General features: G+C 39.4%; 4 protein-coding genes, 2 non-coding genes and 1 pseudogene across 7 annotated transcripts; 5 read left to right on the top strand and 2 right to left on the bottom strand.

Moving 5' to 3' along the window:
* The first annotated feature begins 2,744 nt into the window (after positions 1 to 2,744).
* On the top strand, positions 2,745 to 6,457 carry LOC125190223 (wall-associated receptor kinase-like 14). The gene is made up of 3 exons (XM_048087461.1): positions 2,745 to 3,838; positions 4,820 to 4,891; positions 5,018 to 6,457. The coding sequence occupies exons 1-3, from the start codon at positions 3,076 to 3,078 to the stop codon at positions 6,325 to 6,327; spliced, it is 2,145 nt and encodes a 714-aa protein (XP_047943418.1). The 5' UTR covers positions 2,745 to 3,075; the 3' UTR covers positions 6,328 to 6,457.
* A 46-nt stretch (positions 6,458 to 6,503) lies between these two features.
* Positions 6,504 to 14,721, bottom strand: LOC125189488 (annotated as a pseudogene).
* Positions 14,722 to 15,855: 1,134 nt separating this feature from the next.
* Positions 15,856 to 17,927, bottom strand: LOC125187353 (NASP-related protein sim3-like). Of its 2 annotated transcripts, none has more exons than XM_048083934.1 (6): positions 17,624 to 17,927; positions 17,217 to 17,434; positions 16,969 to 17,148; positions 16,769 to 16,859; positions 16,418 to 16,652; positions 15,856 to 16,344 (listed from the first exon to the last, which is right to left on the bottom strand). In XM_048083934.1, exons 1-6 carry the CDS (start codon positions 17,860 to 17,862, stop codon positions 15,988 to 15,990), a joined length of 1,320 nt encoding a protein of 439 aa, XP_047939891.1. In that variant the 5' UTR covers positions 17,863 to 17,927; the 3' UTR covers positions 15,856 to 15,987. The 2 variants fall into 2 exon arrangements, with proteins under 2 accessions (XP_047939891.1, XP_047939892.1); XM_048083935.1 differs by having other exon boundaries at positions 16,969 to 17,142.
* An 861-nt stretch (positions 17,928 to 18,788) lies between these two features.
* TRNAR-ACG lies at positions 18,789 to 18,861 on the top strand. Its single transcript has one exon. It is a non-coding gene; the product is annotated as a tRNA-Arg (tRNA).
* Positions 18,862 to 19,746: 885 nt separating this feature from the next.
* Positions 19,747 to 19,820, top strand: TRNAI-AAU. The gene has a single exon. It is a non-coding gene; the product is annotated as a tRNA-Ile (tRNA).
* A 175-nt stretch (positions 19,821 to 19,995) lies between these two features.
* Positions 19,996 to 21,378, top strand: LOC125191255 (oxygen-evolving enhancer protein 1, chloroplastic-like). The gene is made up of 2 exons (XM_048088769.1): positions 19,996 to 20,261; positions 20,495 to 21,378. Exons 1-2 carry the CDS (start codon positions 20,040 to 20,042, stop codon positions 21,248 to 21,250), a joined length of 978 nt encoding a protein of 325 aa, XP_047944726.1. The 5' UTR covers positions 19,996 to 20,039; the 3' UTR covers positions 21,251 to 21,378.
* A 1,173-nt stretch (positions 21,379 to 22,551) lies between these two features.
* On the top strand, positions 22,552 to 24,742 carry LOC125187600 (pentatricopeptide repeat-containing protein At2g22410, mitochondrial-like). The gene has a single exon (XM_048084225.1). It carries the CDS (start codon positions 22,568 to 22,570, stop codon positions 24,539 to 24,541), a length of 1,974 nt encoding a protein of 657 aa, XP_047940182.1. The 5' UTR covers positions 22,552 to 22,567; the 3' UTR covers positions 24,542 to 24,742.
* Positions 24,743 to 27,165: the final 2,423 nt, after the last annotated feature.

The raw sequence follows: 27,165 nt of genomic DNA, 5'->3' as shown, positions 1-27,165 counted from the left end.
AAATAAATTAATTTTCGGTGGGCAGGGCCGCGGCTCTCGGCCCTTGCAGTGGCGGGCCGAGCCGCCTGCCCAAGAGCCTCGGCCTGGCCGAGCGCTCGGCTCTCTCTCGTCCACCCCCCCGAGCCGCGGGCACCCCTCGCCTCAGTAGTAGGGGGCCGCGGGCTGCCCAAGCTCGGGCCGAGAGCCACGGCTCCCCCACTGTGGACGTTCTTAGATATTATGGGATTATGGTCTCAAAGTGCAACCTATAAATACTTAGTAGTAGTACATTAGTAGAATCTCATTCCTGTCATTTTTACATAAAATAAAATACAAATTCTCATTCAGTACTGAAGCGGTTCTGTTGCCAAATTTTAGCTATTGTTGATGGTTTAATAAGAGTTTGGGCTTGTTAAATTCAGCCCATTTTGTTTTCTTAAAATTGATGATACCTTTGTTTTATTTTGTATGTCGCGGACTGTGACTACAAAATTTTGGTCCAGGGCCAATTTTATTTTTAGGCCATAAAATTTCGAATTTTTAGAGCTTTTGGGCTACCAATATTTTAGACTTTATTGATGTCAGCCCATTAATTATTATAAAGTGCTTAAAAACTTTTGGACTACTTTTCATCTTTGTTATTAAGTAATACTCCCTACTCCGATATGCGGAGCAGATCACCTCCCCCATCTTATACACACTTGCTACCCCACCAATGGAATAATGCCATATATTTATTCTTTAAAATGAACAATTTTCTACATCATTTATATCCCACCAATATAATAGTGCCATGTGTATATTTACTAAATATAAAATTAAGGATTAAAATTTTCATTAAATAGTAATATATCATCTACAATACCTATTCATACCTATTCGGAAACCGCGGCCAATGGCCTTTCCGCCAACAATCCCTTTCTCCCCCGCTGCGATCGCCTCTAATCCCCCCGCCGCCGTCGGTCTCATCCTCTCCACCGGTAGTAAACCCGCCACCCGCAACACCCTCTCCCTTAATACCCTTCCCTCCTCCAGTCGCTCCTTCCTCCCCCCACCCGCCGCCGCCAGCACCCGCGGTCGCCAGGTCCTCCAGCGACGGGCTCTGAAGGAAGAAAGGAAGTGGCGGCTGCTCTTCCACCGCCGGCAGCGTAGTGGCAAATGGTATCGGATCACCTACCAGCGACGGCGGAAAGAACCCCGGCAACTGAGGCACCGGAAGAGCAGCCGCCACAGAATTAGTATTTAATGAAAATTTTAATCGTTAATTTTATATTTTAATGAATAAACACGTGGCAATGAGTAGGAAATTGTTCATTTTAAAGAATAAATACATGGCATTATTCTATTGGTGGGGTAGCAAATGGTGTATAAGATGGGGGAGGTGATCCGCTCCGTTGAATATGACTTTAAAAATATCACAAATAGTAAAAATTTATTGATATTTAAAAACTGAAATTTAAAATTTAATTTTGTAAAATTAAATCTAATATTGAAATAAAGAAACAAAGTGAAGGATGACAAAAGGGAAGAAGAATGATAATTTTGAAATAATATCAGATTTAGTACATAACTGAAATAATATCAGATTTAAAATGTTAAAAGTGTAAAAAGACCAAATTGCCCAAACCCCCCAAAATCCCTCAAAAGGGCATTTTCGTCTCGAAACAGTGCAAAATGACCGTTTTTTACATTAACCCTTAGTCCAGGGACTACTGATGATATTTTTAAAATCCATGGACCATTTTCAAGATAAATTCATAGTCCAAGGACCATTTTTGAAGTTCGCTCTTTCTTAAAATTGATGATACCTTTGTTTTATTTTGTATGTCGCGGACTGTGACTACAAAATTTTGGTCCAGGGCCAATTTTATTTTTAGGCCATAAAATTTCGAATTTTTAGAGCTTTTGGGCTACCAATATTTTAGACTTTATTGATGTCAGCCCATTAATTATTATGAAGTGCTTATAAACTTTTGGACTACTTTTCATATCTGTTATTAAGTAATACTCCCTCCGTCCCGGAGTATTAGACTCACTTCTTTCGGACACATGATTTAAGGAATTGATATTTAAATAGTTAAAGTGGAGAGAGTAAAGTATGAGAGAGGGAAAAAGTAAGGGAGAGAAGAGAGAAAAAAGTAGGTGGAGAATAAAATAAGATAAATACTTTTTACTAAAAAAGGAAATGAGTCTAATATGTTGAGAGTAGGAAGTACATCCCAAAAAGGAAAGTTGGTCTAATACATTGGGACGGAGGAAGTACTTCCTACTCCCTCTCCAATTATAAGAACTGAACTCATTCTTCGAACCATACAAAATTTTATACAATGTTTTTTTTGTTAAAGAATAAGTAGACATAAGATATTTATATTATTGGTAATGACTCATCTTAATTATGATAAACTAAATAAAACGTAAGTCATTTTCAGAATCAATATTGAAGATTGTATTTTATTGATGGTATTTTATGTGTCATGTAATTTTCCTTTTTTGGTGGACTTTAGGGTTGAGTGACAGAGATATTTTGTATAAAAGCATGTAAGATGCGTTGGAATTATAATAAGGTTACGTATCGTCATATATATCGTGTTGAAACCTGAAAGTAGACTAGTTCAAAGTTGAAGCGCATGGCACGGTTAATAATAGTCAACAATAATACATCAAAAACATAGACTAGCATTATTTGCAGATGACCAAACTCGTAACCAAGGGCATAAACGTCATCTCACGCATCTTCATCAAATCTTATCTACGCGCAATGAACATCATTCCATCTCTGCTCTCACACATTCATCTTCTCCTTCCTTCCTTCCTTCCTCACTCGTTGATGATCAGATCACATTCAAATCGATAGGTATTTTCCATTTAGAAGAGCTAAGCTGGAGCTGGAGCTGGAGCTGAAATTCGTTGGAAATTTCAAAGCGACAGAGCAAATTATCACGCATTTAAACGGCATTTAATTTCTCCCCACCAACATCAACTGTGCCCTTTAATTTCCCTCCATTAATTCTCTCCATCGCTGGTCAACTTCAATCATACTACTTCTCTCTCTCTCTATCTCGCATCATGCTAGAGATCTTATAGTTTCTCATAAAAATGATTCTCGGTTTTCTCCAATCAATTCTTCTGTTACTTTTATCAATTTCAAATCTATCCTTGCCGTCTTCCGCACTCGACATCAATTCCACTTCCTGCAATCGGAAGTGCGGCGGAATTCCAGTTCAACACCCGTTCGGTTTCTCAGATGGTTGCCAAATCAAGCTGAATTGCAGTAGCAACAACCCCGCGATCCAAATCGGCGGATTCGACGTCTACAACATCACGTCCGATCACATCTTAGTAGGTATTCCGGCCAAATGCCGCCGTCCGATCGACGAATTGAGCCAACTCTTCGGTTCGAACTTCGCCCCGACGTGGCGTAACGGCCTCCTTCTGGAGAACTGCAGCAAGACGATGAATGATTGCGTGGTTCCTCGCAGATTGGTGATGAGCACCATGGGTTCGCATGACTGCCAAAGGGGGAACGGAAGCGAGGAGAGATTAACGTGCTATTCAGTCGGGTCAAATGATTCCGCTGAGTTTTTGGATTACGAAACAGTGAAGAAAACGGGGAACTGCAGCTTTCTGTTGTCGTCGATCCTGGTGGAAAATGCCACCCAGGGCTCTTCGATCGCTCTCGATTTTCAGAAGGTGGAGCTCGGTTGGTGGATCAACGGCAGCTGCCACGGCGTTTGTGACCCCAACGCCGACTGCACGGGATTTCAGTATGAAGGAAAGCTGCGGCATCGTTGCAAGTGTAAACATGGCTACGCCGGAGACGGTTTTTCGACCGGTGGCGGTGGAGTCGGATGCCAGAAAGGTCAGCCTTTGCTCTTTTCCTTCCCTTCTTAATTAAATTATTTAATTCGCGTTTCTGACTTTGGGGAAAAAGTTGAATTTTGACCAATGTGAAATGTATGCCATTTTAGCTTCGCGTTGGCCTAATTAAAGATTTTTGGCCTTGTTGAAATTGGAAATTGTTGACCTGTTTTCATTCATTATACTGAGGGGATCAGGATCAGGTCATATTGATAGAGCATTTATTAGCTGGATGGGTTTATTAGGTATAAGTCCAACAAAATGAAGGTAGATAATTCCGTTACAGCTTGGTAGATGGAAAGAGTGAAGAAACGGACTCCAAAACTTCAGTTTCCTACTTGAATTTTTAAGTCATTGGCTGGTTCCAAAATGATCCTTTCCTCCCCGAGTTTCATGGATAAAAATAAAACATAGCATTTGGTAAGAGATCACGCCCTATCAGATCATAATTTATTATCCAATCTTCAACTTTGCTACTGAAAAAAAAAGAAAAGTCAAGTAACAGAGAAGTTGATTTTGTCAGCAGTGATGATATATCTACTAGGTTACTAGTTATCATCACTAAGAAGAAAAAAAGACAAGGACATTATTTGTTAGTGTTGCCACTTGTTGATTGGACAATCACTAAGTCAAGCTATTCATTTTATAATTGCAAGTAGTATAAGAAGATCACATGGTCACCACAAAGATTTGATGATATGAAAGTCAGAGGAAAGAGATGACTAACGTATCGTAATAACCCAGACATTTCGTTCTTATGCTGTTACCGAATGTGTATCTCCAAATCAAATAAGCCCTTTGTTTGAGACTGAAATTTCATCTTGTTGCAAATACAACAGCTGAAAAGTAAATCACTAGTGTAGTTGTTAAATGATTTATTTTCATATTGATCATAACTTCATATTGATCATAACTATTTGATGTGGATTTGGAAACTTAACTACTTCAATCGTACTAACTTTGAATTTTTTTTTCCTTGTAGAAGCTGGAAAATGCCGTGCTACAAGCTTGTCTATTCGATGTAGGGGAACTAAAGTAGGCATGCTTGTTGGAGGTACTTGTTTCAACTTAAATCTGATAGACAATCAGCTTAATCTACCTTTCTCCACATTACAATACAAACTTCATAGTTTTAGCTTTGGAGCAATACAATCATCACTGATCTTGTTCAATTTTTTAGGTATTGTTGCTGGAGCTAGTTTGGTGGTGGTTTTAGCACTGGTGTATTACTGTGTGAAGAATAGAGCTACGAGTTTGAAGAACAGATTAAGCGCGAGGCGGCTGATCAGTGAAGCAGCAGGAAACTCGAGTGTGCCCTTGTACACTTACAAAGATATCGAGAGAGCAACGAACAGCTTCTCTGAGAAGCAGAGACTAGGAACAGGTGCCTACGGCACAGTTTATGCAGGAAAGCTCCATAACGATGAATTGGTGGCAATCAAGAAAATAAGACATCGCGATCACGAGAGTGTCGACCAGGTGATGAATGAGATCAAGCTTCTGTCCTCTGTAAGCCACCAGAATTTGGTCCGCCTTCTAGGGTGCTGCATCGAGAATGGCGAACAAATCCTTGTTTACGAGTACATGGCCAACGGCACCCTGTCCCAGCATCTGCAGCGTGAGCGAGGCTCTGTGCTTCCATGGACGATACGTCTCACCATTGCTGCAGAGACAGCTCATGCCATTTCCCACCTTCACTCAGCAATGAATCCTCCAATATACCACAGAGACATCAAGTCCAGCAACATTCTGCTAGATTACAATTTTAACTCCAAAGTAGCGGACTTTGGGCTTTCTAGGTTTGGCATGACCGACGACTCCCACATATCCACAGCACCGCAAGGTACCCCGGGCTACCTCGACCCTCAGTATCACCAGAACTTCCATCTTTCAGACAAGAGCGATGTATACAGTTTTGGGGTGGTTCTTGTAGAGATAATTACAGCCATGAAAGTGGTTGACTTCTCTCGACCACACAGCGAGATCAATCTTGCTGCTCTGGCTATCGATAGAATTGGGAAAGGCCGGATAGATGAGATAGTCGACCCCTTCCTTGAGCCGAATAGAGATGCTTGGACACTTTCATCCATTCATAAAGTAGCTGAGCTTGCTTTTAGGTGTCTTGCTTTTCATAGAGATATGAGACCTTCAATGATGGAAGTGGCAGATGAGCTAGAACAGATTCGGGTCAGTGGTTGGGCACCTATGGATGAAAATATGCACATGGGTTCCTCAGTTGCCTCGAATTGTTCATCGCCATACCAAGGAAGTGAGAAATCATTTAACATATCAATGGCAAAGAAGACGACAACCATGTCATGGGTAGGAAGTAGGAGGTTGGTTGTTCCACAGAGGGCAGCTACCGCTGCTGCTGCCCTGCCTACGACAGAAGAGTTGAAGAACAACTCGCCCGTTTCGGTACAGGATACTTGGTTGAGTGAAAAGAGCTCACCATCATCCAACAGCTTATTGAATAATGTAGTTCGATAAACTAGGCAACTTCTGCTTCTTTTAACCTACATCTGTTTATACATAAACTTCTGGTGGACACTGAGAAGACAGATATCAAAGTTTTGTGCTATTTAATAGTGTGAATATAAAAAATCAAATTCTTACACAATTCTTGTTCAAATATTGCATATTTGATTTCTGAATAAAATAAGATGTTTCTCTGCAACTATAGGATTTTGTGATGAACCATCAGCATTTGTGAAGTGTAAAAATATACTGGTTCTGGTGCACCCTATGGAGCTGGTTCCCATCAGTTTGGCCTAAACATTCCCAAATTCCCTATCCATGTCTTCTCGGATCAACAACTTCATGAACTTTTCTTGCTTCAGTACTTGAATATTGTCCTACAACACGTGCATGAGGAACGTATGCTTCCCCCGAGCCAGGGCATCAACATTTTCAAGCAGGTACTGACGTGGAAGGCGGCCTACCACATTCCCCTCCTCATTACCATCTTTGTCAAGAAATGCAAAATGGGGAATGCCCTCAACACCAAATTCATCAAGCTCTTGTTCCCACTTTGTATTATCAACGTTCAATATAACAAAATTTACTTTGTCCCTAATAGCAGCAGCCACAAGTCAGAACAAAATTATCATGAATTGGCATCCAACTCCATATTTGAAATGAAATATCGAACTAATAAACTCGGAGACATTCATTCACGTGATGTCTATGTAACCAAGGATTGAAAATGCAGTAACCTGGCTAATTTTTGCACTCGTGAAAACAAAATATTTTGAGGCTGAAAAGACCTATATCACAATTAACACATTTATATTTCCACATTTTTTACCAAATTCTGAAGGTTAAGGAGCAACAAACTTCAGAGATGTAAAATTTATACTCAAAGACTAGTACATCATACACCAAATGTTTTAAATCGATGGCAGATAACTATAATCAGTAGTCTACAAGCCAATTGGATGGTTAAGCATCACAAAAGACTTAGGTACATGTATTTCACACACGACTGTAATGAGCCAAAACAAAAGCAATACTTCCTCCATGGGTTTTGTTGGATATTTAGAGTGAACTCTTATTGGGCTGTGTTATTTGTTAAGCCCGGATGTTATTAATTGGGCTGAGCCCAATTACTTACCCTCACTCACCAGATGCTGCCACGTGCCCCTCTCACTCGGATGATGCCTTCCAGCCGTTGGATGTAGGGCTGTGTTTGTTATGTGAGAAGGCTATGCGCCGTTCTCATTAATCAACTCTCTAATCTCTCTCTCTCTCTCTTCAGATCTTCTCTCTCATACTCTCTCTTCTTCTCCGATGTTCTTCCGGCCATCTCTTTGTGATCTTCCATGGTTTGTTGAGTGGTAGATCTGTTGTGAGTGCTGGTGTAAGGCAATCTCTTCGATTGCTTGGTGCTGGAGAAGATCTAGGGTTTGTGAGAACTTGAAGACCGTGTGTGGAGATTTGTTCGGTGGAACTTGACCTAGTGCGAGGGGTTTATCTGGTGGAGGTATTGGTGGTCTGAGGGTTGACTCTATCCAATCCATTGTTGCTCCCTTGGGTCTTGTTCTGGAAGAATAGATCTGTGTTGTTGTGGCGGGCTCTGAGCCAAGATACTTTGATCTTTTGTTCTTGTTCTCTGTTAACTGTTAGTTTCTTGTGTTTAGATCCGAGAGGATCTTTCCTAGTGTGATTGACTTGTGTATTGAGTGTGCAGGTTGAAGTGGTTGCAAGTAAGACTGAATAGCTAACTTCAAGACCTTGTAATAGTTAGAACTAGATTCTTTGTAATCTTAGTTAACATTACTTGTGTAAAATCAGCCGCGTGGGTGAGAGTTTGGCTGAGCTCTCTTGTACAAGAACAAAGAGGTCTCGGTAATTAGTGAATCTAGACTAATCTGATCCCTACAGTGGTATCAGAGCCACGGGGGGATTCTAGCACGCCGAGTCGCTTAAGGAGGTGGGCAAGTGGAATCCTCCTTCGAGTGGGGATTCACTTTGGTAAATTGGCTATATCTTTCTTGTTTAAGTTTTCTGTTTAGTGCCAAATATAGGCTTGGGCTTTTGTTTCTAGTAGACAGTCTCTGGCAAGGACTTAGGACTTCTGTGCTTTCTTTTATCTGTGTTGCTTCCGCTGGTTCTTGTGTTCTGTGATCTGTGATCTCAAGTTACTTGACCACCAAGCATCTTGTACTGCCCAAGCGGCCCCCTGCGCCCTCCAGTAGTGAGTGATTGCGAGTTGGGATAGCCTTGGCCAGTCTTGCTCGTGACAGTCAAGGATTTGAGTCCCTTTCTGTTGTGTGAAAGCTCTTGGTCTGTTCTTGTGTTGCTGGTGTATGTCTCTGTGCTTTCAGGTGTGTAAGGCTGTGTGTTTCTGTCTTGCTTCCTGTGTTCTTGCTTTTTTCTTGCTAAAATGGCTCAACCTGTTGGTTTGGTTCCTTATAATGGTAAAAATGATTTTGCTATTTGGAAACAGAAAATGAAATGTGTTTTGATTCAACAAAAAGTGTTCAAAGTTGTTGATGGTACTTTACCTGAGGATACTGCTCAGGATAAAATTGATGAGATGAATGATCTGGCTAGGGCTACCATTGTGTTAAATCTATCTGATTCTGTGATTAGAAAAGTTGATCATGAGGAATCTGCTGCTGAAATGTGGAAATTACTTGATACTCTGTATACTGAAACCTCTATGTCTTCCAGAATGTATTTGCTTGAAAAACTGTTCAAATTTAAGCTTGATCTTGCTAAAGATATTGATGACAATGTGGATAGGTTTCAGAAGTTAGTTCAGGACATTAAGAGGTCAGGTGATAAAACCATAGATGAATACACAAGCATAGCCCTGATGAATGCCATACCTGATTCCTATAGTGATGTTAAGGCTGCCATTAAGTATGGTAGAGACTCTGCTCCTCTAGACCTGATTATTAGCTCCCTGAAATCCAAAGAACTTGAGCTTAGGGAAAGGGCTGCTGATAAGAATGCTTATAATAAGGTGTTGAATGTTAGAGGAAGATCTAAATCTAGAGGGGGCAATGAGCCCAGTAGTGGTTCTGGTAATTCCTCAAACTCTAGGAAAAAGTTTAGGTCTAGGTCTAGAAGCAAGGATCCTAAAACCTATAGAAAGTGTTTCAACTGTGGTGATGTTGGGTACTATAAGAGAGAGTGCACTAAACCTAAGAAGAATAAGTTTCCTAACAACAATCCCCAGGTTGAAACCCTTGTTAATGTTGCTACTTATGACAATGTCAATGATTATGTGTTCATGGTGCATGACCTGCAATTTGTGAATGCCTTCCCTGCATGTCCCTTCACTTCAAATGATTGGCTGTGTGATTCTGGATGTACTTATCATGTGAGTCCTTTTAAGGAAGTGTTTTCTGAGCTGAAACCTGTAACTAAGACTTTTGTGTCAATGGCTGATGACAAGAAATGTGAAATTCTTGGTATTGGCACTGTGTGTTTGAAGTTTGAAAATGGTTATGTGCTCAGCTTAAAGGATGTCAGATATGTTCCTGATCTGTGCTATAATTTGATGTCTTGTACTGCTCTTGAAAATGAGGGTATGGGGGGGAAGTGGGGAGAAGGCTGTATGAAGATTTGCAGAGGTTCTATGTGTCTTTTCAAAGCTAAGAAAAAATGTGGCTTGTATGTTTGTAATGTTGTGCCTCTTGCATGTGAAAAAGCTTATGCCAATGTTGTTAAAACTGACAGAACCATGTTATGGCATAATAGGCTAGGTCATATGAGTGCAAAAGGTTTGAGTATCCTGAAAAAGCATGCCATTCTTTCTGATAATGATGTTCAAAGTGAGTTACCTTTCTATGATTCTTGTGTGCTGGGTAAACAACATAGAGTTTCTTTTCCTAGTACCCCTGCTCCTGCTAATGTGAGTAAATGTATCTGGAATATTTGCATATGGATGTTTGGGGTCCAGCTTCTGTGTCTTCTCACTCTGGATGTGTTTACTTCTTGTCTGTGATTGATGATTTCTCAAGAAAAGTTTGGTGTTTTTTGATGAGACACAAGTCTGATGTTTTTGAAAAACTTAAAACTTGGAAAACCTTGATTGAAACTCAAACTGGTAAGAAGATTAAGGCTATTAGAACTGATAATGGCCTTGAGTTCTGTAATAATCAGATGGATGATTTATGTGATAGCTTTGGAATCAAAAGACATAGAACTGTGCCTTATACCCCACAGCAAAATGGGGTTGCTGAGAGAATGAACAGAATTTACTTGAAAAAGTGAGATGCATGCTTTCTAAGTCTGGATTGTCAAAAAAGTTTTGGGGTGAGGCTTTGTTTGTAACGACCCGCCCATCTAGGGTATAATAAATGCGGCGATCGTTAACTAGGCGGACTTAAATGCATCAAAGATCATAGGCTAGGGTTCCATTTAAAAAGGGATTTAACCAAAGCATTTAATGAACAATTAAATAGGAAAAGAATAATGCCTTAGCAAAGGAATCCAACCAAAAAGGCTATCGCAATAAATGCTTATCAAAGTTTCCCAAAATAATACCAACTGTTCCATATCCAAAAATTCCCACGAAATAAAAGTATTCAACCCAACCAAAAGATCACAAGTTTTCATAATATAGCGGAAGCGACCAAGAAAGAAGTGAAGCTATGTATGGAGACACAACGACACTTAGAGTTCCAACAGATCATATTATTATTTCCTACTCAACACCGCCGCCCGCTCGTCACCGCTCAATCCTCACATAGGGAAAACACATGCAGGGCTGAGTACTATAATCATACTCAGTGGGCTCATTGCCGAAAACAGTTTTATCACAATTATAGTTATCATGCCATTTTCAAGTGTCCATCGGGGTTTTAACTTTAGAAAGACCCGAGGCACCAAAATATATTCTTTATCAAATATCACGGTCGCGCAACCATTTTTCACATCGACGTTTACCATATCCTCATTCTACATGACAAGGAATGCGGCCGCAATCCAGGTCACTAGACCGGCCAACCCGTACGCTGACACTCGGTCTAACATTGGTGTACACTAACCCAAGTAGAGTTTGCGGCTCTACAAGGATCCGAATTCGATTAAATCAATAGTGGCATAGCCACGAGGGATAGGCACGACAAAACAAATCAAGGCATGATAACACATATCTCATTCTCATCAATATCAGTTTAGGACAATGTCCTTATTTTAAAAGAAAGCCCACCTCGTCGGCTTAGCTCGAAAGTATTCTCTTCTCCTCGTTTATCACGCTGAGAGCGCGAAGTATCACCTTTAAATTAGGCGTATCACAAATCAGTTTCAATCATTGATCTCAAATCATGCATGTCTCCCATATTTCCCTTTTTCCCATTGATAAATCTTTAATATCATCATTCAAAATCGAAGTATGATTAGCATATCATTTTTATTCAAATAACAACTCCAAATTCACCATTAAATCGTGTCACGCATGAGTGCTCCACACACAACACACGCACACGAACACACACATGTGCACGCACCCCGAGGCGTGCACGCACACACACATACACGGTCACACACACACACATCCATGCATCCCAAATTCATCAATTTATTTCCCCTTCACTCAATCTAAATGCATGTGGACTCAAGAACACCGATTAATCGGTAGAAGAAGAGAAGATCAAAATTAAAGTACCTTTTTCCAAAAGAACAATCGGTAGAAACAAATTATAGCCTTGATTCTTCAATAAACTCTTGGATTTCAACTTGAATTCTTCTCAATTGATGAAGAAATCTTGGAGAAAAGATGAAGAAAATTTGGAGAGAGTGGGGAGAGAAAAGAGCGACGTGAAGTAGAGGGGGGGCGGTTTTCTTCTGATGCTAGGGTTTTGGATTCTCACTCTTATTTATAGAGTGCAAGATATAATCCAATAATTAAATAAATAAAGATTTGGGAAGATTTGTTTGTTGAAGGACCGAAAATTTGAAGAGAATTAGTAGGGGATTTCGAATTCTAGGCTTTTAGATTAGCCTAAGATTTAAATTCAAATATTTCACGGAGTAGAATAATATATCACGGAGCACGAATAAAAATAATAATACTCCCCAATCAATATAAAAGTGGCGTGAATTCACTTCTCTCCACAAAGAATTAATTAAAATCCTAATTTAAATAGGATATGGCAAGATCTTCTTAGATTTGGCAAGATATGCTAGGATATTCTAGCATATTTATATTTATTCATGGAAGAGAATAAATAAGGGATCAAATAATATAATAAACAATTCCTTCTTCCCCTATTTTATGAGATTTTCGAAAATCTCAAGATAATCAAAGGATATTCGGACTTTGGATTTAATTCGGATAATTATCCCAAGCAATAATTAAATCCAAGAAAAATAGGATTTCTTTCCAATAAATAGGAGGGTCGAAAATTCCACATGATTAAATAATGCTCCTATTTAATTCTCACTCATCCCTTAGGAAAATAATTCACCACAATTATATTACTCCGCATCAAATATTCACACCAAATCAATCATTTCTTCACTTTCACTTCATTTTCTCAACGCATTGACCTTTCAACGGCCACGTCATATTTTCCACATCTTTGACTATTCAATAGCCACGTCAACATTTCAACAAGTTGACTATTCAACTCAATCTCAATTCTCATACGCAATTAGGTCACAAAGACACCATGTAATTAATTACTCATCAAATAATCCACATATCATAGCATTTAAGGCATTTAATGCAAAAATTTTATAACCCGAAAATTAGGGTTTGAAAAAGTGGGGCGTTACATTTCATTGGGAAGCTCTGAAATGGCTTCTTAGATACTTGAAGCAAACTGCTAAGTATGGTTTATGCTATTCTAAATGTGATGATGGTGTCTTACTAACTGGTTTTGTGGATTCCAATTATGCTAATGACAGAGATAAGAGGAAGTCAACAACCTCCTATGTATTTTCAGTGTGTAGGTCTTGCATAAGTTGGAAATCACAGCTGCAGCACATTGTGGCCTTGTCCACCACTGAGTCAGAGTATATTGCCATCACTGAGGCAATGAAAGAGGCTGTATGGTTAAAGGGAGTACTTTCTGAACTCAAGTTTGTGAAATCCTCTCCTGTGTTGTTCTCTGATTCTCAATCTGCTATTCAGTTATGTAAAAACCCTGTTTTTCATGATAGAACAAAGCATATAGATGTAAGGTTTCATTACATTAGAGATATTGTAGAAAATGGTGAAGTGTTTCTTCAAAAGGTGCATACTGATAAAAACTCAGCTGACATGGGAACTAAACCCTGAGAGGATCTTTCCTAGTGTGATTGACTTGTGTATTGAGTGTGCAGGTTGAAGTGGTTGCAAGTAAGACTGAATAGCTAACTTCAAGACCTTGTAATAGTTAGAACTAGATTCTTTGTAATCTTAGTTAACATTACTTGTGTAAAATCAGTCGCGTGGGTGAGAGTTTGGCTGAGCTCTATTGTACAAGAACAAAGAGGTTTCGGTAATTAGTGAATCTAGACTAATCTGATCCCTACAGGTTTAATAGTACAAAATTGGTAAAATAAGAGAGAGATCGAAAGAAAAAGTGTGTTAGTGAAAAATAGGCGAGGGACCGAAGTTTCCTAAAATGAAAAGTTTATATTTTTATGATATTGACCAAAACGGAAAGAGTTTCTATTTTTAGGAAATGGAATAGGAGCGTTAAGATACTTACTTAAACTGCTGTTTGACTTTGTAGCTCGACATATTTGACACCAATCTGCGTAAAACTCAACAACAGTGGGCTTGCCAAGCACAAAAGCCACCGCAACTCCGGCAATCCAGCGCCAGCTGACGACGTCGTTTCAGTCGTCAATTCCGGATTGAGGCTTCTCCTGAAACAAATTGCATATGATTAACAGAATAATCTGTGTTGGTGTAGTAGAAATGAGGCGTACTAGTCTACCTCCGTTGAGGATCATTCTCCTGAAAATGAGAGGAGAATTTGAGGAAGCGGGGAATGGTGGCGATGCTGGAGGTTGAATGATGGAGGTTGTCGTCCAACAAAATGGTCAAACACACACCATGGATCACTTAATTTTAATTTCAAATCAATAATTAATTCTTTTAAAATTTAATTTCAATTTTAATTACTCGTTATTAGTGAAATTAATTTCTGCTAAACTTATTATTCAAACAAATGATTAGCTTATTTCATAAATTTCAAACCTCTATAAAAGCATAAAATTGTCAAGATCTATTGATAAGAGTTTCTTATACAACTGTACAAAAATGACATGAAAAGAATGAAACTAAAGAAGAAAATGATACAAAAGAAAAGTAAGGAAGCATAAAATTATCAAGATCTATTGATAAGAGTTTTGTTAGAAACAAAAATCATAATATCGACTCTGCTGGGGATCAAACCAGGAATCTCTGGTTCCGTAGACCAGCGCCTTATCCATTGGGCCACAGAGTCTTATGGAATAGAGCACCAAAACATTATTGTCAGATTGTATTTATTAAAAAGTTTAATGGAACACGCATGTAATGAAGACAAACTGCTAAAGAGGTGTTTGTAAATTGCGTAAAATAATAAGGCTGAAAGTATTAAAATTTGGTTTCTTCGATAACTTTTGATTGCATTGTGTTATTTTTCTAATTGTTGGTGTTTTTGCTAATAATGTACTCCCTCCGTCCAACAAAATTTGTTCCATTTTTCCATTTCCGTCCGTCCCTCAAAATTTATCCCATTTCACTTTTACCATTTTTGGTAGTGGACCCCATATTCCACTAACTCATTCCTATTCACATTTTATTATAAAACTAATATTTAAAAGTAAGACCCACAATCCACTAACTTTTTCAACTCACTTTCCATTACATTTCTTAAAACCCGTGTCCGATCAAACCGAGACGAATTTTCGTGGACGGAGGGAGTATTTACTATTTATGAGCTTTTGGCAATGTGTTTAGCTGCCTAGAATTTGGATTTACTGGACCTTTATGTCCCCAGTTTGTAAAATATTTAAATTTTGTTTTCATATCAGATGCCCCAAACTTTTATCGTTTTTCATAAATTGTCCCTTTTCAAAAAATTTAGTGACGAAAAGTTCATTCATTTCACCAGAATCTGAGGTGAAATGTATTTTTAGGCAACTTCAACTCCTGAAATAATGTCTTTTATAACAAAAAATTTAAAAAATACTAGGATTTTGTGTAAACTTTAATAAATGTCCTCAATTTCACCGTATTTCGAAATTATCATCATCTTTGACATACAAGCGAGCACGTTTTATTCGAGTAGGACACAACATAATAATCAAAACAACTTCAATTTTTACTAAACAATGTTGTTATATGTATTTGGGGTAAAAAAGAAAAAGAATTTCAACTTAAACTCTATCATGACGAAATAAAATTCCGTGATCAAATTTTGACAATGATACATTTCACAAAAAATGATAAAATTTGCAAACATTTGATGATTGAGACATTTTAAAGCTGCATGAAACACTAATAACCCATAAATTATTCTTTTTGGTCTATTCCACAAGCCAACCAGCGCATTATAATTAAACATTATAAAAACATGCTCCTAACGGATAAAATAGCTTTTTTTTATAGCAAGACACTGAATCAGTAGTCTTAGATGAGAAATTAGTAGCCATATTGCATAATCATAGATGCACCAACCGAGTTCAAGACAACAGAGAAGCGTAGAGCCAGAATTAATCATTCTTCTCATTTATTCCTGCATTGACGTTGACCTCACTCCCACCATCGCCATTGTTTGAGGAATCGATTGCAGGTTTCTTAGCAGGGCTGGATTGTGCAGTCGAGCTCATCACAACTCGCTTGACTCCTCTTCCCACCACGCCTAGATGTGTCACTCCAGCAGCGCTACTTGTGTGAGCTGTAGAAGCAGTTGGCGAGTCTGCGCCACCAGTGGTGGCCGTGCCCATCTGTGATGAGCTCAGTGCTGGTTCGTTCTTCTCAAGAGCCCTAGCTTTTGCGGAAATAATCCCACCTAGGATATCTGAGAGGATGGATTTTGGGTTTGCGACAAGCTGTTGAAGATCTTCAAGCTGCAACGAAATGAATACCAGTTAATACAATGGCAAAGAAACTCTTCATGTGAGGTTCTTTTGATCATCTTACCTTCTTTTCTAGTTCCTCACAGAGACCAGTAAGTGTTTCAATCTCGGATTCCTTATCTAGAGATGGTTGAACTGGTCCCATCTCGAAAGTGGTTGATTCTTCTGCTGGGAAGTTCTTTGCTTCATCAGAAAGTCGCTGAACTCTTGACTTGCAAACTGAGATAGCTTTTTGACAATATGGAATAGCTTCTTCTGGTTTCGAACCAATTTCAAGACACAGGCAAATCCTGAAATTGCTGAATTTCTGTTAAGGAATATATATATTTTAATTTTCTGGAACATGCTTGGAACCCAAAGTAATTCTAGATTTACATACTACTCATCAATTTGCAAATATACAATTCAAGGATACAGCTCAGCGATAAGCCGACTATCAGGTTCAACCAAGCGCTCCAACATAGAGAGTGCCTTCAAGTAGTCACTCTGTGAAGTCTCAACATCCTCTGGATAAAGAAAAATTTTCATAATAAGCAAAGAAAGACCAAACGACCACTCTCTAATGTATAAAATGCTATGGGGAAAAGGAGGGAAGAAAGAAAAGAAGAGAAGGACCTCTTTCTAGAGCTACTTCTGCCAAAGCTGACAATATGTCCACCTTTTCCACTGTGTCTCCTGGGACCCTCTCCACAATGGCCCGAGCTACATCAAGCATCTTCCAAGCCAAATCAAGGTCAGACTCATCCTCATCGCCATCAGGTTGGTCTTCAGCATCACTTTCACTGTCTCCTTCATCTTTCAATAAAACATCAGAAAATGTACATACAAATAGTAACTCCTTTGTGATCAAAATTCGTATTCACCTTGCTCCACATTTTTTGCAGCAGACATAGCTGAAGGTTGGACATTGGCATGGATTTGTGATGAACTTTCTTTACCGGAATCTTCACGAGAGGCACCCTCTTTTTTCGGCATAGAAGCCAATGGATCAGACTCCTCTTGAGCTTTGTACAGCAGAGCACATCCATATTTATAGTAAGCAGCAACACACTCAGGGGAAAGTTCACCAAATTTTGCAGCCCTAAAACCAATTATGAACCATATCCAAATTTCAGGCTAAAGAAAAAAACAAATCACAAGAAAATGTGTGAATACTATAGAAATTCACAGAAAGATCAACAAACATAAAACTCTACTCTTACTAATTTAAAAAATTATGCAAATTCCCAAGCTCCAGCTCTAGTGTACACATATATATGATGAATATCACCTGATTTCTAGGGCACGGCTATAGCAATCAGCGGCTTCGGCATAATTGCTATCCTTGGCGGCTTTAGAGCCACGAGCCATCAATTCGTCTGCGAATTCCAATGTCTTTTCTCGATCATCGTCGCAGGTGAATTCCTCGGGGCCGGCACCGTTACCGGACTCAATCGCCGCATTGACAGAGTTAGGGTTTTTCTCGTCAGCGGGGCCTTGCGCTGAGGAGTCCGCCGCGCCATCTGCCATTTTCGTATTAAGAAACAACAAAGAGGGAAACCTAGCCCGCTCTTGCTCTGGTTTAAATGGAAATGCAAAACCCTCTGGCGCAAAATTGAAAAATGGAAGGAGTTTATATACTGAGCCGCTTACTATGAAACGACAGCGTATCCAGATTGTCAGGGTGCAGTGATCTTAAGTTCAGGAAAAATTATCAAAGTTTTTGTTATTAAATCTTCATAACACAAACAAAGTAGACTAATGTTTACGAATCCTATTTCCTAATTCACCTTAAGAATTTAATCTAGATACCAAGATAAGTTTCTAACTATTGATGCATGCAAATATCAAATTTTACGACAAAGATGGTCTTCTGCCTATTTTACTTGATAATAAGATTTCCAATATCTTTGGCGCATGAGTGTCTAAAAGCATCCTCCCTCATTCCCTACGTTATACTCCATAACCATCAGAAAGAAGATCATATTTATAAAAAAAAATGGGGGATTGGATCCATAGTAAAATAGAGTTAGATACTCTTTTGGTTAACGAGTACTCGAGGAATTTTATCTTGTCACAGAGAAAGATATAAGAAATGTGTGGAGCATGATAATGAAATGACTCTAATATTGTGGAACGGATGGAGTATAATATAAGCTTGTCAATGATACCACAACCACCTCTACGTGAGTATGTGTATTCTAGATTTATTCCCCAAGATCAACTTCCCTCTAAATATAGTTTTGTAGTGACAATCTTGATGAAGTCATTTTGCAATATCTGAGATTAGTACGGGTTCTGTACTTGGAATAAGTGTAATGTATATATAAACTGGTATATTTTAATTTTCCAAAAATGATTTGAAACTTCATCACATCTTGTTAAAATCTATGATTGAACTAAATATATGCTGGATAAATACTATAAATATCATAGCTAGAAATGATGAAGTCAATGACTCTGTGGCCCAATGGATAAGGCGCTGGTCTACGGAACCAGAGATTCTGGGTTCGATCCCCAGCAGAGTCGTCTATGGTTCACTATTAATATTTTGTTCCTTAACTTGAATTTATTATTCTGTTCACATTTATTTTGTTTACCATTCTTGCTGAATTTTATTCGTTGTTTGTTCAATATTTTGTAAAGTTTTTGGTTTATAATCAATCATTAGCCACTTTAAAAAAAACTAAAAAAGGGTCACAATCTTCTTCTTGTTGCACCATACAAAAAAACTCTCAAATCTTGTTTGTGGAAAACGTAGGTGTGTGCCATAAGCGCAAACTATGACACGTTATTGTGAAATTAAGTATGTATTTGTTATAATATTAAGTAAAGTAATTAAACAGTAAACATTAGGGTATAATTTAAAATCTAAACTAATAAAAGTGCATAGTGAACTGTGCGCATACATGTGATTTCAATTATGTAATACTTGGAAATAGTATTTTGCAACAAAAACCAAAAGATAAAACACTTTGTACGTACTATGACCTAGACCATTAATGTATATCATCTCATATTGTTCATAGATTATAGATTACATTAATGATTCACTAGATTTGAAAATTGGGTCGAGACAATTTTGTTATATAAGCATATAGTAATAAAATTAAGAACTGGTCCCATTTTGTAAAAGATAGCTGGACTTCTGCATTGCAAGACATGTTTCTTATGATCTTAATCCCTTCAATCTTATTCTTTTTTGGGTACTTTTCAATACTATCGTTAATCTAGACATTTCCTCCTTTTATTACACAAACATTGTTACATATGCTCATTCGATTGTTTCATTCGTGTAGATACAGTATTGTATCCATTGATAATTAATTCAAACCTAATTAGATACATTTGGTTACTTCTTAACAGAGAAAACAAAAGAGACAGTAATTGGTTAATTCTTGATCATCATAAATTGGCCTATTAGCTCAGTTGGTTAGAGCGTCGTGCTAATAACGCGAAGGTCGCAGGTTCGAGACCTGCATGGGCCATTTTGTTTATTAATATGTTTTCATTTATTTTTAATTATATTTGTACAAAATCTATATCTGAAGTGAAAATAGTCCACGTCAGCCATAGGTTGAATTGGAACCAATGATAGAAGCTCTTATCCTATCTCTTTATCGTTACAAACACTACATACCCATACCCATACAAAATATAGAGTTGCATTGCATCTCCGCCTCCAATCAAAGAATCACCACATAATCATGGCAACGTCATCATTACAGGCGGCCGCCACCTTCATGCAGCCCACCAAGGCTGGCCGTAGCAGCCTCCATTTTCGCCCTGCTCAAGGCATCAGCAAGGCCTTCGGAGTCGAACCCTCCGCCGCCAGATTGACTTGCTCTCTCCAAGACTTTGCTCACAAATGCACCGAAGCAGCAAAGATCGCTGGCTTCGCCCTCGCTTCCTCCGCCCTCCTTGTCTCGGTATTCATCACACCTCCTTCATCCACGATGTTGTTATAGTTTTTGTTGTTTAATGTACCAGTTGCTAATGTTAGTTAAATTTTTACTTATAGTATGCGATATCATAATAGAAATCTATAGGATTTTATCCCAATTAAAACAAATTTAGCTATATGATGAGTGACCGTTAGACTTATACACTAGTTTCAGTTCTCTTTTGACACGTGATATGACGTTGGTATACGTGTTGTTAGGGAGCAAGTGCAGAAGGTGTGCCGAAGAGGCTAACTTTCGATGAGATCCAGAGCAAGACCTACCTAGAAGTGAAAGGCACCGGGACGGCCAACCAGTGCCCCACCATCGACGGCGGCGTCGACTCGTTCGCCTTCAAGGCGGGCAAATACAACGCCAAGAAATTCTGCCTCGAGCCAACCTCGTTCACCGTGAAGGCGGAGGGCGTGAGCAAGAACGCCCCAGCAGAGTTCCAGAAGACGAAGCTGATGACAAGGCTGACCTACACGCTGGACGAGATCGAGGGCCCCTTGGAGGTCTCCCAGGACGGCACCCTCAAGTTCGAGGAGAAGGACGGCATCGACTACGCGGCCGTCACCGTCCAGCTCCCCGGGGGCGAGCGCGTGCCCTTTCTCTTCACCATCAAGAATCTAGTAGCTTCTGGGAAGCCAGAGAGCTTCGGCGGGGAGTTCCTGGTGCCGTCCTACCGGGGATCCTCCTTCCTCGACCCGAAGGGCCGCGGTGGGTCCACTGGCTACGACAACGCCGTGGCGCTGCCGGCTGGGGGCCGTGGGGACGAGGAGGAGCTGGAGAAGGAGAACAACAAGAATGTGGCGTCGCTGACGGGGAATATTACGCTGAGCGTGACCAAGAGCAAGCCGGAGACGGGGGAGGTGATCGGAGTGTTTGAGAGCATTCAGCCGTCGGATACGGATTTGGGATCAAAGGCGCCCAAAGATGTCAAGATCCAGGGCGTCTGGTATGCGCAGCTTGAGTAGTCTTAGTTTTTTATGCTTGCTTTTTCGTTTTCTTTTTTCTTTTTTTCGAGTTTTGTTGTAAGTGAAAAGGGATGATTGAACTCCTCGATTTTAAGATGGTGTACATTAACAATAATTATTTTCAGTAAGATGGTGTTCAACTTAATGACAATTGGGACCTGTGGCTAAATGTAAAATACTCCTAAAATATATCACATAAGTCATTTTGGGATATTCTTTTAAAATAGATCAATTCACCCTTCGTCCCTTAAAATAGTCAGTCAAAATTTCAAATCACCATGTTTGTTCAAAATCTGATTTATACACAAAGTTTGAAATCCGTTAATTAAATCACGAAATTTTTATTTTTCTAATTTATCCTATGAATCGAATTTTAGGTGGAATCTTTATTGACGTGGATTGAGATTTCAAGATGGATTTAGATTTAAATCACGAAAAAGATGAGTGTACAATCTAAAGTGCAATCACAGAGAACTTGATCTTAAAAATTGGATTGAGATTTCAAGAAGAATTTCAATGTAGAGATGCAAACATTCCACCTATAATTCGAACCTTGGGATAAACTAGAAAAATTGAAACTACGTGATTAATTAGCGGATTTTAAACTTTGTAAGACAGACCAGCTTTTGACCAAATTTGGTGATTTGAATGGCTATTTACCCTTCTATTTATGTAAATTTTTTCTCTCTAGTGAGATGAGTCTAATTTTTTTACTAACAACACTCAATCAATTTTTCTATCTATCTCCCTCTTACTTTACCGATAGTGTGTTAATAATCCATATCGTTTTAAATGTTACTCCACCTAACTACTATTACTACTATTTGAACAAAGCCAAATTTAAATTATAAATATAAATTCTATATTTTCAAAATAAAAATTAAAAATAAACAAAAATTTGAGGATAATTTACTTTCTTTTTATGCAGTTCAACTTTGATAAAATACTCACTTTGCCTACCATTTAAAGAACTTTGTTCGCGATTTAAAGGACTATTTACTTTTTATTTCTAATTGGCATGCGGACCTGACATCACAATGTACTTAATTGTTTAGACTCACAATCCATTACAAAACTAATAGTTGATTTACATTTCACTTAATTTTACCTTTTACTTTTTCTTCGCAAAGTTAATTAATTTTTTAAAAATCATATTAAATCAAAATGATTTTTTAAATGGTAATGAGATGTTATAACTTATAAAATTGGATACATTGGCTTGCAGATTCGCTTCATATGCGATAATAAAAGTGGATATAGTGAGACAAATTTTGGTTTAATCGCCAAAATTATGTGGAACATTGAAGAGTAGTACCAATGCTTAAGTTTTCCAGACAACTGGCTGTTGTTACACACTTCAAATACACTTTCCCAACATCTCTACATACTTCCGCCGCCCCAAACTCCACACAAAATTTCGATTGTTTGATCGAAAAATGCTCGTCGATGAGCCACCTGAAAGCTCTCCAGGCCCAAATCATCACCCGTGGCCTCGCTGGAGACGCCGTCTTGGTTAGCAAGCTAATATCCTTCGCTGCTTTGTCAGCCTCTGCCGACCTGCAATACGCGCACTACCTGTTCGACAGAATTCCTCAACCGAATAGGCACATTTTCAACACCTTAATAAGGGCCTTTTCCAGTCGGATAAACTCAGATAAGGCGATTTCTCTTTACGTGAAAATGTCGCGTTTCGGTATAACGCCGAATGAGTTCACATTCCCTTTTGTCCTGAAAGCTTGTGCTTTTCAGAAGGCGTGTGTGGAAGGGATTTCGGTTCATTTACAAGCTGTCAAATTAGGGTTTTTTGAGTCCTATGTAATGATTCAAAACGGGTTTATAAACTTCTATGCTAGTTGTGGGATGATTGACTGTGCCGGGAAAGTCTTTGATTCGATGGAGTTCGCGAATCTTGTGTCGTGGAACTCTTTGATCAATGGTTATGCAAAGATTGGTCTGTGGGAAGAAGCTTTCTTCCTTTTTGGTGGAATGAGGGAAGATGGGATCCAACCTGATGGCCACACATTTGTCAGTTTGCTATCTGTTTGTTCCAGGATTCATGATGTGGAGCTGGGAAAGTTTGTTCATTGGTACATTGAGATTAATGGGGCTCCGTTTGATACCCATACGAAAAATGCGCTTCTTGATATGTATGCTAAGTGTGGGGATTTGCAGATGGCTGAGGCGATTTTCATACGGATGGCTGACAAGAATGTTGTTTCTTGGACTTCCATGGTCAGTGCATATGCTAAGCACGGCTTGATTGAACCGGCTGAGAGAGTTTTTAACCGCATTCCTGTTAAAAATGTGGTTTCCTGGAACTCGATGATCTCGTGTTATCATCAAAACGGTCACTATAAGGAGTCTTTAGAGTTGTTTTACAGAATGTGTGATTCTTGTGTGACACCTGATGAGACCACTATGGTTACTGTTCTTTCATCGTGTAGTCAGCTTGGTGATTTAGTGCAAGGAAAGAAATTGCACGACTATCTGCGTGATAATGGCAAGCGACCTAGTGCTACTTTGTGCAATGCCCTCATGGACATGTATGCCAAATGTGGTTCTGTGGAAGAAGCGTTGGAAATTTTTCTCAACATTCCGGAGAAGAATATAGTTTCATGGAATACAATCATCAATGCTCTTGCTTCACATGGATCTGGATACCGAGCTATTGAGATTTTCCAAGAGATGGAGGCAAGTGGGATGCAACCTGATGCAGTTACCTTCTCCGGATTGCTTTCTTCCTGCTGTCACTGCGGTCTGGTTGAGATTGGGAGATACTACTTTAACAAAATGAGTCGAGTGTATAAAATACAATATGATATTGAGCATTATGCTTGTATGATTGACATATTTGGGCGGCAAGGGTTGTTGAAGGAGGCAGTTGAGCTGGTTGGAGAAATGTCAGTGAAGCCGGACATAGTTATCTGGGGCACGTTGCTTGGCGCTTGCAGAATCCACCAGAATGTTTGGATTGCAAAGCTCGTCCTAAAGCAAATACTAGAGGTGGAGTCGTATGCTGGAGGGTTGTATGTGCTGATATCGAACATATTTGGTGAAGCTCGGCAGTGGGAACAAATGAAGAGGATGAGGAAGCTAATCAAGGACTGTGGCCTCAGGAAGACTAATGCGGTTAGCTCCATTGAAGTTGATGGTTGCGTTTCTGAGTTCATGGTTGACGACAAGAAACATGAGGGTGCTGATCTAATCTACGCGATGCTCAACCAGCTAAAGGGTCACTTAGAGTCTGAAAATGATGTCCGTGGCTGTCTTTTGGAGCCTGTGGAAATTTAGAACAAGATTCGTGTCAATGGCATTCCCCCCTCTGCCTCGCAGCAGAGCCAAAACTGGTTCTGGTTTTGGGACCCATTTTTGAAAATCAAGATTGCAATATTGTTCATTTATCTGACAGTTGGTATGCTAGAATGTAACACAATGTACAAATTACAGTATTGTTCTTTGACTATATTTATCCTGTTATTCTTTCGGCCTTCATTTCGAGATATTGAAAATCGGTGTATTTGAACATAATTAATCAGACGTGTACTGGAACAAATAGGATAATTATCATGTTAAAATATAAACATTTTCCACTTTTATCATTTATATAATCAACTAGCATAAATATTAAACTATTGATTTTATATTAGTTGTAACTTTCTAGCAGCTAAAATAATCGGATTGTCAGTGTGTGCCAAATGAAATTTACAGATAACTAGTGTAGTGTCAGCACCCGTGCATGCCACGGACCAATAAATTTTTGAAGTATAAATATAAATTGACAAATTTTATAAAAAATAGTATGACAATCAAAGGATCATGGTTCAAGGTTAACAACATTTGTAAATACAAACAACAAATAAAATTAATCATAAAACAAAGATTTGCAATAAATAATAAGTAAATCATAGCTAATGAATACAAAAAACAAACATTTTAAAGAGCAGAAACACGACCTATAAACATTCAATATCATTTTAAATCTCAACTATCAGTTGTATCATGAACTATAAAAATATTTTTGAAACCGCATATTCCATGGTCGCCATTCCGTTTGCTTAGAGCATCCGCAGCGCGGAGGCGTCCACCGCCGTTCGTCCGCCGATGGAAGGCGTCCGTCCGTGCCAGTGGCACGCTGCTTTTAGCTAAGAGCACGTCAGTGCCGCTGAGCAGCATACGTGGCAGCTTCTGCCGTTGGCATATTTATTTATTTTTTTTAAATTCGAAATTAATTAAAAAAAAAGTTTTTAAATAAAAAAAAAAAAATTCCCACTTCCCAAAAAATTATATCCGTTTTCTACCCACTTTCAATTTATTTTTCATTTTTTCAACCAAAATTTACATTTTCATCTATAAATACCCCCACTTCAACACAAAAAAATCACATTCTCATCTATTCTATCATCTACATTCTCTCATCTTTTTTCTCATATTCTCTCATCTAAATTCCCACCACACTACACAATGTCCGGATTCGGCGATCACCCCTCATGCTCCCGCGGTTGGAACCACAAATGGTTCGGCTCCGAGCCATTCTCTAATCCAGAAACGCAATTTTCAGCCCCTCCTCAAACCCAAGGTTCTCAAGTTCCGGGTGGCTACCGGCCTTACTCGGTGGACGACCAAGATGCCCCCGAGTTCGGGTGGGCACCCGAATCCGGTTCAGGAGGGAGCGGCAGCTCTGCTCGTACTCCTACTTCTATCCCTACACCTACTCCTCCTACTCGGGGTACCCACACCCCATACACTCCGGATGAGATGATGCGAGATGTTCAAAGCCTACTTGGCAGTCTCCGAAGACCCGGATGTTGGCACGAACCAAACCGGGGAAACGTATTGGTGGCGCATCACTCGTCTTTACAATGAAACCCGGCCGGAGGGAACCATCTATCGCAATGATAGTATGGTGCGCAATTGCATCTTCGGATGCAACGAGGCAATCGGTAAGTTCCAGGGGTATTACCAACAGGAAGAGCGCGCGGCGAGGGAGTGGCAAGAACGAGCTCGACATCATCAGTGCCGCCTTGGCGACCTACCAAAGCTTGGAGTTGAAACCGTTCAAGTACCACAATTGTTGGCAGGAGGGGCGCCAACATCCGAAGTATAGGGGTGGCGTAGTAGCGGGGTCCTCCTCCAGCTCCTCCAGCAAACGGTCGAGGTCGGTAGCCCTATCCGACGACGCCTCGATGATGTGGCTACCCAACTTGCCGGAACTAACTTGGGTAGCTCCGACGCTGGCCCGAGCAGTTCCCGCCGGCCGCAGGGAAGGAAGAAGGCGACGGCTAACCGCCGTCGCACCCCGACTCCATCCGCCCCCGCTCCCGCTCACTTTGTGCCACCTCCGCCCCCGAAACTCGTTGTGGGCCCTCTTGGGTCAACTCAATACGTCCGATACGTCTAACATGACTCCCGAGCAACTTGCAACACATGTGGGAATGATCCGGGATCTCAAGAGAACATTGGGGATAGATGACTAGTCTTCCACGGGGGTATTTTTTAGTCTTTAATCATGTAATTTTTAATTTGTAGGATTTTTATTATGTATTTTTTTATTTTCTAGGATTTTAATTATGTATTTTTTTATTTTCTAGGATTTTAATTATGTATTTTTATTTTTTAGGATTTTAATTATGTAATTTTTATTTTTTAAGATTTTAATTATGTAATTTTTATTTTTTAATGTATTTTTATAATGTAGGAATGTTTTTAGTAATTGAAGTATTTAAATTGAATAATAGAATGGTGGGACCCTTGAGCTTGTCCTTTGTTAAGAGCACGAATGTGGGTGTTGTGCTTTTAGCTAAGGACAAAGAGTAAAATTGGATCCGGACCCACTTCAACTAAGAACACGAATGGGGATGCTCTTACTACGTCGTCCTGAATGAGATGGAAATCGCATGATCCTATCTTGGGTCGAC

Source organism: Salvia hispanica, chromosome 5 (genome assembly GCF_023119035.1).
Source record: "Salvia hispanica cultivar TCC Black 2014 chromosome 5, UniMelb_Shisp_WGS_1.0, whole genome shotgun sequence".
NCBI lineage: Eukaryota > Viridiplantae > Streptophyta > Magnoliopsida > Lamiales > Lamiaceae > Salvia > Salvia hispanica.
This window is presented reverse-complemented; position numbering and strand designations above follow the sequence as displayed.